Source organism: Cryptomeria japonica, unplaced genomic scaffold (genome assembly GCF_030272615.1).
Source record: "Cryptomeria japonica unplaced genomic scaffold, Sugi_1.0 HiC_scaffold_1135, whole genome shotgun sequence".
Lineage (NCBI taxonomy): Eukaryota > Viridiplantae > Streptophyta > Pinopsida > Cupressales > Cupressaceae > Cryptomeria > Cryptomeria japonica.
Window position 1 is genome coordinate 26,587 of NW_026729750.1, and position 14,414 is coordinate 41,000.

The window sequence follows — 14,414 nt, forward strand, 5'->3', positions numbered from 1 at the left end:
ATCATGTCCAATCAGTTTTCCAAGAAAATAAAAAAGGTTATGGTACAGAAAACTTCAGATTTTCAGACTGTTATGTAGAGAAAACTCATAAAAGTGCAACAATCTTCCAAATTTTATTGATTTTCTCACCATACAATGATCACCAACCTCTCCCACGATGTTGAAAGGATATTTATATACCCACATAACCACACCAACCACCAAAAACCAAATTCTAACTCTTTATTATCATTAGAGACACAAAAACACATTTTGTGTGTTATTGAAACATGACAACATTATGCAACATTGACAACTTTGAACTTAGACAAGCATATGACCCCCAAAACATCAAAATAGGTCCAAATGGACATAAGAACATCTTCGCATCACATGTTACATAAAAATGGACCATTTAGATACCTTGAGAACTCTTTGACAAGTTTTTACAGCTTTTGAGCAATCTTGAGCAATTTTGCCAATATGAGTAACCGATGACTAGACATAACAAATATTGGTCTAGATGACCTTATTACATAAAAAATGATCACAATTGACCTTATTTACATTGAGTATCCATAAAAACAATTGTCTTCCATATTTGACCTCATGGTGACCTGATGAGTAAGGAGGTGCTCTTGCACCATACACCCCCCTATAGAAAAACTCATGTCCCATGAGGGGACTCCAACTTCGTGGTGTGAATACACACCCAATACACCTGTAAAAAATGGATAAAAACTAGAACAAAATGGCACATTAGACCAAAAAGGATTACCAACCACCATAACACTTGGTTGATACCAAGAGTTGCTTGAAAAACCTTCATAGGTTTAAGTCTATCCATGTAGGGTGATGGAAAATGCCTACATGCATTGGTGTGTTCCTCAAAATTAGTGATATCTTATACTCCTTGTGATTTTTCTCTGCATTCCTAATCTCTATCCTTCTACTTTACCATGAGTATTTGTATAAGCTCATACTCTCGCTAAAGTGGGGGCTAATTGTAGCATCCTAAAATTTCACCCCTTGCAATTTTGACTGTATTTTGGGCCCTCGCCTTTTTGGTCTCATCCCCATGCTTGATCAACACCTGTTTATGCCTCCCCTATGCAATCAAGCTTCATTTTTCCACTTTGCACCTTGCATGGCTCTTGATCCTAGCCCAAATTATGGTAGGACCAAGTCGCCATGCCCCAATCCTCCCTAATGAGGACCCATTTTGGCCCCTAGGACCTATCTCAAATTTGAGCGGGAAATAAATCCCCCATCTTGGCCTATGTCAAAAAATTAAATGTTTGATGACATGAAGGTATATGAGGTCTCCCCCTCTTATTTTGATATACAAGCATAAGGAGAATATAAATTCATGAATTCAGAATTGGATCTCAAGCGTTCAAGCATCAAGCATTCAAGCATCAATCATCTAGCATTCCTCGAGGCTACATATTCTTCATCTATCCATTCTAGCAACATTACATCATTCATTTGCAAGCATGTGTGTGTTAGGGTTTTGTCATGTTCATGCCATTTCATACAACATATGTGATTACATCTAAGAAGCAAAGCATCATCATCATCTATAGAAAATATAAAGGTATACCTTTCCATCATTTATTTCAAGCATTTGTAGTATTTCATTCAAGGTTAATTCTAAATTGGGGTTAGACTTAAGGGAACCCGTATTCCCAAACCCTTTCTTCTTCTTTCTGTGTGCAAGAAGTAGGTACACAAATTCACTTCTAGAATTAAGCTTTATTTGGAGAGATAGAAAAACCCTTTTCAATGTGCAGAAAGTTCAAAGGACCGATAGGAGGGCGACTTGGTCCAAACACACGGCCCCTGCTACTTTTGGCATATTTCACAGAGCAATTCTGAATCATCTCAAACTTCTCAGATCCAAGTGCATGACGAAATCCAGAATATGTAGCTCGTTGTTTCTGCTTACTTTGTCTTCAATATTAGAAGTTTACTTATTCAACTTATAAAAAAGGGTCAAACACATTCCAAACACAATCAATCTACTTAGTATTCAGTCGTTGTATCATTTTGGATTGGATATAATGGATTCATCCCCTCTTTTTAATGTAAAGTTCTCCAAGTGAAAATCGGTTTCGTGATTTCCCCCTTCCATGTGGTGAGTTTGATAAGCCCAAATTTTTCACTTTACAATATTAAACCCTTGTACTTATAGAAAGGAATTAAAAAAGATGTCAATAGGTTTGTGGCTAGTTGTTTAGAATACCAAAGGATTAAAGCAGCATGGACTTTGTCCAAGGATTGCCCATGTCTAGGAATAAGCATAGTGCCAATTTGGTGGTGGTTGATAGACTTACCAATATAGCCCACTTCATACCAGAAAATCTAATAGATGGGGCACCAGCTATTGCCTACAAGTTTGTACAAGAAATATTTGGATTGTGTGGAGTACCTGAAAAATATTATATCAAGTTTGAGATTCCACAATCACATCGAGATTCTGACAAACTTTTTTTGCAGCCCTTGGTACTCAATTAAACATTAGCTCTGCCTATCATCCAGAGATAGATGGACAAATAGAAAGGGTCAATCAGGTGGTAGAGGATCTTCTAAGAATGTACTCCATGAACCAGCAATACAAGTGGGAATATTATCTTCTCTTAGTCAAGTTTGCTTATAACAACTCCTATCTGTTGCCACTAAAGATGACACTATGTGAGGCACTATATGGAAGGAGGTGTGGAACTCCTATCAGTTGGGATATGCTAGAAGATAGGATAACCCTCGGTCAAAAACTGCTCTTAGAAATGAAAGAGAAAAAAAAATTAATCAAAAAAGGATTAGCAGAAGCTAATGATTGGTAGAAAAGATATGCAAATGAAAAACAAACTTCCAGACAATTTGAAGTGGGAGAGAAAGTACTTCTATGGGTCAAACCCTACAAAAGTGCCATTAAATTTGGAAAGTCATCCAAACTTGCACCTAGATATGTAGGACCATTTTAGGTCCTTGAAATTATCAACCCAATCACTTATAGAATTGATCTACCAACAACTCTCGCCCAATTGCATGACATGTTTCCTGTTTTTTATCTTAAAAAGTACATATTTGATTTCGCACATATGATCGATTGGAACTCCTTGCAAGTACAGGACATAGGGGTGGTCATGATCGAGATATTCAAGTTGCTCGATGTACATAAGTGTTACGTAACAGAGAATTAACTTAGTGCAAGTTCTAGTGGGATCTATACTTTAATGGCAATGCCACCTGGGAGGACTACAATAAAATCCACCAAATATTTCCACATCTATTAAATATTTATAACAAATGAAACTTATTTTATTATGCATGGATAAACAATGTTGAACTTCATGTTTTCTTTTATGATACTTAAAATCATCGAGGATGATGTTTCACAAGGGGAAGGTTATGTTACTTTCCACTTGTGCCCTAAATATTTTGATGATGTTTTATACACTAATACTTACCGCTTAATATTGTTGAATGGTGATTTGCAATGCACATGTTAAAGATTTGGTTCTAATCATTATGATATGAGTTATTTTTTTTAGCAATGTATGCAAATGTTAACGTTATGCTAAGATTTCAGACTAACTACATGATTTTGACCTAGTGGATGCAGGAAGGTCGTCATCCTCTGAGAAGAGAGGGTAAGTATCATCAAGAATGAGAGGTAAAAGAAGGACCTAATACCATCTCAGATGGCATTAGAACCAACTTCTTTTACTTCCCTATGAAGGGTCGGGCCTTTCCAATTGGAAGTGGTGCGGGTGACTAGCAAGTCCGTGGTTGGGCAGAAAATTGCCCTGACAATACTTTCAACATTGTAAAGATCTTCTAAGTTCAAGATGAATTCCAAAAAGCTGTAAACACTAAACCTCTCTTATATATATACTTATGTTGTACTATGTTATGTTTAAACAATTAATGTTATGCAAATTATTTACATCTTTTCTTGTTTTATTTCTTTCTTTCTGTTTTAAAAAAAGGGGGTTATCTAGATTTGAAAAGAACTCCTCCAAATTATTACACCTCATAAGCTTGATGATAACTGAATCAATAATTTTTGGAAACTACAACATATTACCTCATAAATGAATTCAAAGTTTATCAAACTTTTATAATAAAAGAACAAAAATGACAGAATTTCACTTAACTAATTTCAAATTGAAATCCAAATAATATAAACATCCAATTTTCCATATGTATGAAGCACATCTGTTTTTTGACAAGATGAACTTTAGTCTTTGAAGATTGCATTTAGATTGCAGGAAATGGTTGCCAAACTCTTTCTTGGAAATGGTTGTCAAACTCTTTCTCAGTTAACAGCAACTTGAAAAAGCTAAAGTGTCAATTGCATGGACAGCTCTTCATAACTGAGAGATCTAAAAATAGACTAATGCAAACTGATTGTCAAACTAGACATAGCAATGATAGACTAAAAATAGAACTGGTAGTTATTGATTTGAAGTATGGTGGCGAAGTTGAGTTAAGGGCAGTGAGACTCAAGCATCACCTAACAACAAAATATATAAAGACCACCAGATAATATTGTTATTGTAGAAGCCAAGGATCAATCTGTACCAGTCACTGCTATTGATTTGAACTATAGAGCTATAGAACTATTATCGCTTAAAAATCCTAGATTTAGGTATGTGAGATTGGAAGCATGTATTTTCAAGTTTCCCAACCCCTCATAACTGCGAATTGCCACACCTCCATGAATTCTTGTAACCTGGCATCCAAAGTCGGAAACCCAAAATTAGTGGGCTACATTGGGAAGATTGATGAATTTCAATTTTAGGACAGTGAGGAGAAGAGAGTCCCCAAGATCCACCCTGGAAGAATCGTCAATCTTCTTATCAGTCTTGGATCTCTATAATAGATTTGTGAAGACATGCTTTCCACATGCTTTTCAGCTGCAGGCTAAGAGTCCAGAGTCCCAATATGAACAGTTGGATTCATCTTGCAGCTGAGAAATAGGTGGAACACATAGATCTACATATATCTTATAGAGATCCAAAGATGAGGCTTAACGCCCTTTCCCTGGTGGAGCTTGGGGACTCTATTTTCTGGTGTGAAATTCATCAATCTTTCCAAGATAACAAACTAATTTTGGGGTTTTCTGATCCTTGATGATGTTTGATCGTCATCATCAATCTTCCCAAGATAACCACTAATTTTGGGGTTTTGTGATCTTTGGTGATGTTTGATCATCAGTGTGGATGATGCCATGTTTGAGGGTTTCATGGCTGTGTATCTTAGAATGTTGGGAATTCGCCGTTGTTTGAGATTGAAAAGATTGAATATACGTTATTCCAATTTCATGTACCTAATTCTAAGAATTTTAAGCCGTGATATATCATTGAATGACGTCAATCCAGGACTTCGTAGTACTACTGTTCTTAATGGGTCTCCTGGGCTGTAAGTGCTGATGGTCCATGGCCAATGTTTCCAGGTTAGTATTTTTTTGTACATTGAAATTAAATATTCTGAGCTTATGATGATATTTTTATGTCCTCTTTCACTGTGGAGAATGATACTCAGCTTCTATCTTAATTACAACATTATCTTCTGGTCTTTACATATTTGTTTATAGTAACACTGTTTCTATCAAATCGGCAGTCTTCGGATCATCCAAGGTGATTTGAAGGTCCAAACAGCGAATACGTTTGTCATCTTTCTGTTGTTCAAAATCTTGGCAAAAGAATAAAATTTGAGAAAGGCTAATTTCCTCCATAAGAATCGCCATCACAGGGAAAAACGTGGTGGAGCGGGGCGTTGTTAATTATGTCATTTTTCTGAGATCGTGTATTTTCTTGCACAAGAATAGCATACAACATCTCTGTAAGAAATCTTTGTCAAAATACAAGTTAAAAGAAATCTCTAAGATAGTTTGTGTTGTAATATCTGCTCTGTTAATTTGTATAATACTCTGCTCACTTAGTGTAATGAATTTTAAAACTACACAGGCATATCACTTTGCAAAGGGATTAGGTCCTCAGTACATCTTAAAAAGAGAACAATGGAAAAGGGAGATGACAGAATTTCGCTTCACTTATTGCAAAAATGAAATCCAAATAACAGAATTTCGCTTCATTTATTACAAAATGAAATCCGGATAACAGAATTGCGCTCCATTTAATGTTTTAATATTGTGTTAGAGGCTGATGAAGTGTTCTGTCCTGGCCTAACAATGCTGGCCATTTAAAAAATATAGAGTAATGTTAGGATAAAGAAACGAATTGCATTTAATATTGCACGAAATGGATGTTTTATGTACCATGTTTTTTATAAAAGCAGATTTTCTACACGAATTGAACGGCATGATTAAACAATTGAGAAACTTCTTTACTCTCTTTGGACCAGCTTCTTTTGGCAGTGCATAATCTTGAAAATCTAGAAAATTCACACCCTGCCCAATCAACAAACTTTAGAGAAATCATTACATGTAGAAACATCAAGTTTACGCAGTTTATAAAATTTGGAAGAAATGTGATCCAAAATCTTGATACAAAAATTACCACACAATCTAATTTGAAAAATTCTCTTTCAAATCATTATATCTCATAAACTTTGAACATAACAGAAAACTACAACATTTTACTTTATAAATAAATTAAATCTTCATCAAATTTTCAAATTAAAACAGTAAAAAAGACTGATCACAGAATTTCACTTCAATTGACAAAAATGAAATCAAGATGACATAACCATCCCATTTTCCATTGTATGAAAGTACATCTGTTTTGGGCCAAACAAAAAAGATAACTACTAATGTTTCTTGACAAGGAAAAGTTTATATCTTTGAAGATATTGCATTTACATTGCAGGATATGGTAACTTTAAATCTCTGAAGATGTTGCATTTACATTGCAGGAAATGGTTTTCAAACTCTGTAATGACCACACAACACACAAATTGCTTTGGACTCTGTTGACCATCCTCTTATGGCAGTGGATAATCTTGATTCCTTTTCCAAGTTTAGCAATTTATCTAGCATGATTCTACTGCGGCGTTTTGACAGAAAGACACTTATTGCACATAATGGACTATTTTTCAGAAGAAAATCTAGAAAATTCACAGCCTGCCCAATCTTTTGTGTCCCAATATGGACACGCACTATCTTCAAATTTGACAATGTCACCTCTGTTACCTCTGTCTCTGAAATCTTATAGGATATCATCTCCTGCATCAAACATAATGTGGGTTCATTCCTATACAAAGAATTTGAAACAAATAATGGTACTTTCCACAAATATATTAACACTAAAAGATAATATTGTTATTGATAGGAGCTAGAATCAGTCTCTACCAGTCACTGCTATAGAACTAGAGTCACAACTTAAGAACATTTAATCTGAATGTAGAAAATACTAACCTGGAAACAATGGCCATGGATTATCAACTCTTCAAGCTGAGGAAAACTGTTAAGAACAACAATACTAGGGATATCTGGATTGACAACATTTGTACCATAATTATGAAGAGTAATTATTTTAACAGATTCTTTTCTTGAAATATCTTGAAGTAATTTAAGCCCTCGACAGTACCCATAATCCATGAGGTTGATTTGAGTCAACTGAGGGCAAGCCATCTGCAATGATATATTGGGGTTTAAAAATCCAAGATGTACGCATATGAGATTGGAAGCACGTATTTTCAACTTTTTCAAGCCCACACAACCGCGAATTGACAAAATCTGAAGATGTGGGCACATGTTCATGAATTCTTGTAACGTGGCATCATCCAAATTCGGATTATCAAAAACATAAAATGTTTTCAGGGATTGGAAACCTCCAAAATTACTGGGTACCTTGGGAAGATTGATGGATTTTAATTTTAGGACAGTGAGGTTTTTACACCTAAAAAGAGATTCCCCAAGATCCACCATGGAAAAATCTCTATAACAGATTTGTAAAGACATGCTTTCTACCTTTTTTTCAGCTGCAAGTCGAATCCAGTTGTTCAAATCGGCAGTCTTGGGGCCATTCAAGACGATTTGAAGGTGAAACAGAGCATCCAGGTGAAACAGAGCATTGCTAATTATTACGTTTATCTCAAAATCTTTTTGTTTCTCAAAATCTTGCCAATAAAAATTGAGAAAGGTTATTTTCTTCCATAAGAATCTCCATCTCTTCGAGAGCAAGCACAAACGTACTACATTTCTGTAGGAAAACTCTGACAGAATATGAGTTGAAAGAAACTCATCTGTTAATGCAGAAAGCCTGTCTGTTGCCATTGATGCTGTCTTATTTTCTTCGGCTGCAAAACAACTTCTGCAAATCTACGGAATGTGCAGTAACTAAACACATATTTATGATATCAAGATTCAATCTATGTCCGTTTATTGTTGTTTGTTAACCGTTGGGCGTGTCCAAGAACATTTGTAATGGGGAACATGACATATATAATAATAAGATATGAAGTCTAAGACATGAGGCAAAGCGCCGCAAATTTGATCTCCATAGGTAACAACGCCAACCAGAATCCCATTTCTATTTCTATGCGGAACAAAATATCACTGTCTAGTTTTCTTTTTTAATTTTTTCTTAATTCTTTGTAAATCAGGGTATGGCTTCTCCACAAAATAAAACACTTTGTAAATCATTCTTTACTGGTGGTTTAAATTTTTCAATTATTTCAACTTTTTTTTTTTTTTGTTGTTTTTCTCTAGGAATATTGTTTTATAGTAATCATCTCTTCTTTCATTGAATATCATACACACATTTTATATAAATTTTTAGAGGGGATCAACGTCTTTTCTTTTTAACAAAATTTTATTGATTTTATAGTAATTATTTTCTCTTTCATTTAATATCGTATACACATTTTTACATATATTTTTCTAGTTTATGATTAGGGGATAAAGCTAGGAGAGAATAAATCTAGATTGATATGATTAAATGAGTGGATAAATATATTTATCATATCAATTATGGAAGTTCTTTGAAAATTGCTATAAAGGAGATTGTGATGAAGGTAATGAGTGGGAAAATTAAGTTTTGAATAGAGTTCAAGTTGATAATGATTGGTAGGAGAAAGGACATATGTAAAGGATGAAGACTATAATAGAGATATTGAAGAGGATTTTGATGAGAAATTAAGATGAATTAAACTATTTGCATCCCCTTGCCTTGTGAAAGAAGTTATTGTAAGAGAAAACAATCGCTAGTAGAGTTTGGAGGTGGGCTATTCTTCCCCTTCTATAAAATGATATTTCAACTAGTCCAGGCTCTAGTATGCATGGTTCTAAGGTTAGGGTGGATACCTTTGATTTTCTTCATGCATTTGATGAATAAAGGAATTTGGTGTCAAGTGTTGATGGTAACATTGATGAATGCTTAGTGTCAATAGAGGAGGGGTGGGAAGTTGCTAGTTATAGTGTTAGGCAGCCTTTGGGAAATTAATAGGTTGAAGTTCTTTTAGGTAAATAATATTTTACTTTTCTCTTATCCTTGATTCTAGTTAGGAAGAGTTTATGTTTTTGTATTAGGATTCTAAATTCGATTATTAATAAAGTTGTCTTTAAGCTCGAGAACTCTCTTGCAACAATTATTTTAAGAGCGATGCCAAGGGTTGATGGTTTTAAGCAATGGGTCAAAAGAAAATGAGATCATTGCTGTCATTTTAAAATTATGGCTATGGTGGAGGGATTATCTATAATCTCTTTTTGAGCCATGGACATTGGGTTAAGTTATGACACAATTTCGCTTCAACCTGGGGTTCCACCTAAAATTGAAGAAGAGGAACCCCAAGCTGAACAAGGCAAGATTGGTGGTGCCAGAAGAGTGGGTCGATGGTCAGGTCGCGGTCAAGGCTGAGGCCGACCTCCGTACAGAGGTCAACGATGAGGAAGAACTTCGACTCCCCTTGTCATGCCCCTGGATGAAGTTTGAAAGATAGGTTTTATATTCTGGTTATGCTTTTAGACATTTCGATGCTTATTGATGGATGCTGGTTTTGTTAATGTTTTGGCTATTAGATATGTTAAAAATTCTCTGTTTAACTTCTTGTTGCGAATCCACTACCTAAACTTGTATTTGATAGTTAATTTTGGTCTTCAATAACATAAACTTTGATAATCTTTTGAAATGATTGAAGATGATGTATAGGGTTTGCTCTGTTTTGAAATCTATTCTCGAAAGTGCAGAGAATGATTTCATTTGCAAACAACAGGTTTATGATCCTTCATCACCCATGTTTGTATACACTGTATTTAGCTAAAATCAATATATGTACTCAGCTCTACCTTTACTGATAAAAAAAAATCTGAATACCAGAATTGTGCTCCATTTAATTTTTTCAAATTGTGTAAGAGGCTGATATTTATTTGGTGTAAGTTCTTTTAGGTAAATAATATTTTACTTTTCTCTTATCCTTGATTCTAGTTGGGAAGACTTTATGTTTTTGTATTAAGATTCTAAATTCGATTATTAATAAAGTTGTCTTTAAGCTCGAGAACTCTCTTGCAACAATTATTTTAAGAGTGATGCCAAGGGTTGATGGTTTTAAGCAATGGGTCAAAAGAAAATGAGATCATTGCTATCATTTTAAAATTATGGCTATGGTGGAGGGATTATCTTTAATCTCTTTTTGAGCCATGGACATTGGGTTAAGTTATAACACAATTTCGCTTCAGCTTGGGGTTCCACCTAAAATTGAAGAAGAGGAACCCCAAGCTGAACAAGGCAAGATAAGTGGTGCCAGAAGAGTGGGTCGATGGTCAGGTCGTGGTCGAGGCCGAGGCTGACCTCCGTACAGAGGTCAACGATGAGGAAGAACTTCGACTCCCCTTGTCGTGCCCCTGGATGAAGTTTGAAAGATAGGTTTTATATTCTAGTTATGCTTTTAGACATTTTGATGCTTATTGATGGATACTAGTTTTGTTAATGTTTTGGCTATTAGATATGTCAAAAATTCTCTATTTAACTTGTTGTTGTGAATCCGCTACCTAAACTTGTATTTGATAGTTAATTTTGGTCTTCAATAACATAAACTTTGATAATCTTTTGAAATGATTGAAGATGATGTATAGGGTTTGCTCTATTTTGAAATCTATTCTCGAAAGTGCAGAGAATGATTTCATTTGCAAACAACAGGTTTATGATCCTTCATCACCCATGTTTGTATACACTGTATTTAGCTAAAATCAGTATATGTACTCAGCTCTACCTTTACTGATAAAAAAAAATCTGAATACCAGAATTGTGCTCCATTTAATTTTTTCAAATTGTGTAAGAGGCTGATATTTATTTGATGTAAGTTCTTTTAGGTAAATAATATTTTACTTTTCTCTTATCCTTGATTCTAGTTGGGAAGACTTTATGTTTTTGTATTAAGATTCTAAATTCGATTATTAATAAAGTTGTCTTTAAGCTCGAGAACTCTCTTGCAACAATTATTTTAAGAGTGATGCCAAGGGTTGATGGTTTTAAGCAATGGGTCAAAAGAAAATGAGATCATTGCTGTCATTTTAAAATTATGGCTATGGTGGAGGGATTATCTTTAATCTCTTTTTGAGCCATGGACATTGGGTTAAGTTATAACACAATTTCGCTTCAGCTTGGGGTTCCACCTAAAATTGAAGAAGAGGAACCCCAAGCTGAACAAGGCAAGATAAGTGGTGCCAGAAGAGTGGGCCGATGGTCAGGTCACGGTCGAGGCCGAGGCTGACCTCCGTACAGAGGTCAACGATGAGGAAGAACTTCGACTCCCCCTGTCGTGCCCTTGGATGAAGTTTGAAAGATAGGTTTTATATTCTGGTTATGCTTTTAGACATTTCGATGCTTATTGATTGATACTGGTTTTGTTAATCTTTTGGCTATTAGATATGTCAAAAATTCTCTATTTAACTTCTTGTTGCGAATCCACTACCTAAACCTGTATTTGATAGTTAATTTTGGTCTTCAATAACATAAACTTTGATAATCTTTTGAAATGATTGAAGATGATGTATAGGGTTTGCTCTGTTTTGAAATCTATTCTCGAAAGTGCAGAGAATGATTTCATTTGCAAACAACAGGTTTATGATCCTTCATCACCCATGTTTGTATACACTGTATTTAGCTAAAATCAATATATGTACTCAGCTCTGCCTTTACTGATAAAAAAAAATCTGAATACCAGAATTGTGCTCCATTTAATTTTTTCAAATTGTGTAAGAGGCTGATATTTATTTGGTGTGATTCTAGGGTAGAGTTTTGGAAAGAAAAAAAATATATATTAATAAAAAAAATTATAATAATGAGAATTTTATTGGAAATAGAAGAGCTTATATAGTGCTGAAAATCTAAATCACAATTGTAAAGTAATAAAACTATAGAATAATAAATATATAGATTAAATTTATATGAGATTTTCCAATAAAAATATTAAATAATAAACTACATAATCACTAGAATGATTATATTACAATACATAAATCTTAATATTTAGGTAAATCAACAAACTTTACAGAAATCATTACATGTAGAGACATCAAGTTTACCCAATCTATAAAATTTGGAAGAAATGTAATCCAAAATCTTGATACAAAAATTACCACACAATCTAATTTGAAACCTCCTCTTTCAAATCATTATATCTCATAAACTTTGACCATAACAAAATGAATGAATTTTTGAAACTACAACATTTTACTTTATAAATAAATTACATCTTCATCAAATTTTCAAATTAAAACAGTAAAAAAGACTAATAATAGAATTTCACTTCAATTGACAAAAATGAAATCCAGATAACATAACCATCCCATTTTCCATATGTATGAAAGTACATCTCTTTTGGGCCATTGTGAGAAAGGGTCTGTAAGTTACAGCCAACTTTGTGATTGTAGGTCTAGAAACCTAGGAAACTGGGGTTTTGCTGCTAAATGGGCAATTTTTCCTCTATCCATTGTTAGGAAAAGTCTCTTCTTCAGTGTGATGGAGGAATGACATGTACTAATAATGTTCTTGGTATTTTTGGTTGGTGCACACAAGGGTTTCAAGGCGTTTGAACAAAATTAGGCTAGGCATCCCTTATGTGACTAGCCTTGTAAGCAAAGGAAAGATGAGTGGGTGGAGAGACCAGAAGGGAGAGTGACCAAACTATTGATAATTTTTGTGTTGTGTAGTATTATGTTGAGTGTTGTCGAAGGTAGTATTTGTCTTGTCGAAGGTAGTATAAAAGCCCATGAGATGATGTGTAAGACCTTTTTTGTATAATCAAATAGCCAAGAGCTGATTTGACCATATTTAGAGGCAAAGTTTTTAATAATATGTGACAATGTTTTGTGACTATTTTGTGTGTCAATTTTTCGTGACTATGTTTTGAGTATATGTGATGTGTCCCTGGTCAATCGTGAGCATTCTTGATTCTTGTATAATCATGGAGAATTATTTGAGTCATTATCGAGTTGTAGGGGTTATAGATTCAGACTAGATATAATTTGAGGAAAAATTTTCATTGTTGTCAAAAAAATTGTCAAAAAAGTTGTCAAGCAACTTCTACATTGCATCGGTAGGGTATGACTCTAGACATTCTGATGCTTTGGGATGCATGACAGGGGCATGCCCAACGTAAAAATGCCCACCCAAATGTGCTCGTGACGTCGGTTTGTGCACATGACGAACTGAATCAATTCTAGCCAATCCTACAACTTTGCATTGCATGCAACTCATGATTTTTGTAGCAGGCAAAAAATGCTACCAATTGAAAATGACTGAGTCGTCAAAAACTGAGATAGGATATTGTAGAGGAGCCTCACACGACCCTGTAGGTTCAAACAGATCAACCATATGTGTCATGGATTTGAAGAAACAGTCCGTCAAATTTTGACAAATTTTTGGACTCAAGGCACTTGAGAGATCACCCTGGTATGGTATGACTCACGATGTTCCGGCGCTTTGGAATGCACAAGAGGAGCATACGTAGCGTAAAATTTCCCACCCGGATGTACTCGTGATGTCCGATTGTGCACATGACGAACCGAGTCAATTCTAGCCAATCCTGCAACTTTGCATTGCATGCAACTGACGGTTTTTGCAGAAGGTGAAAAAATGCTACCAATTGAAAATGGCTCCGAGTTGTCAAAAACCGAGAAAGGCCATTGTAGAGGAGCCTCACATGACCCCATGGCTTCAAACAGATTGAGCATATGTGTCCTGGATTTGAAGAAATAGTTTGTCAAATTTTGACAATTTTTTGGACTTAGGGCACTTGAGAGATCGCACCGGTATGGTATGACTCTTGACGTTTTGGCGCTTTGGGATGCATGACAAGGGCATGCCTAGCGTAAACCTGTCCACTCAGACATGCTCGTGACATCTATTTGTGCATATGATGAACAAAATTTGACCATTGCGAGTGTGAGGGTGCTCTCACACCAAACACATATTGTTGATTTTTGTTGTTTATATTCATATTGTTGATTACATATACAAATATTC

General features: G+C 34.9%; 1 protein-coding gene across 1 annotated transcript; it reads right to left on the reverse strand.

Annotated features, from left to right (window-relative positions):
• Positions 1-6,647: 6,647 nt before the first annotated feature.
• On the reverse strand, positions 6,648-8,417 carry LOC131071030 (F-box/FBD/LRR-repeat protein At5g56420-like). Its single transcript, XM_059216224.1, has 2 exons — positions 7,364-8,417; positions 6,648-7,171 (listed from the first exon to the last, which is right to left on the reverse strand). Exons 1-2 carry the CDS (start codon positions 8,222-8,224, stop codon positions 6,872-6,874), a joined length of 1,161 nt encoding a protein of 386 aa, XP_059072207.1. The 5' UTR covers positions 8,225-8,417; the 3' UTR covers positions 6,648-6,871.
• Positions 8,418-14,414: the final 5,997 nt, after the last annotated feature.

Bases quoted from the DNA above. Each gene is read 5' to 3' on its own strand.
- LOC131071030 (XM_059216224.1), bottom strand. From the start codon at position 8,224: ATGGCAACAGACAGGCTTTCTGCATTAACAGATGAGTTTCTTTCAACT. The intron at 7,172-7,363 runs GTTAGTATTTTC...TGTTTGATGCAG, and splicing joins TCCATGGCCATTGTTTCCAG to GAGATGATATCCTATAAGAT.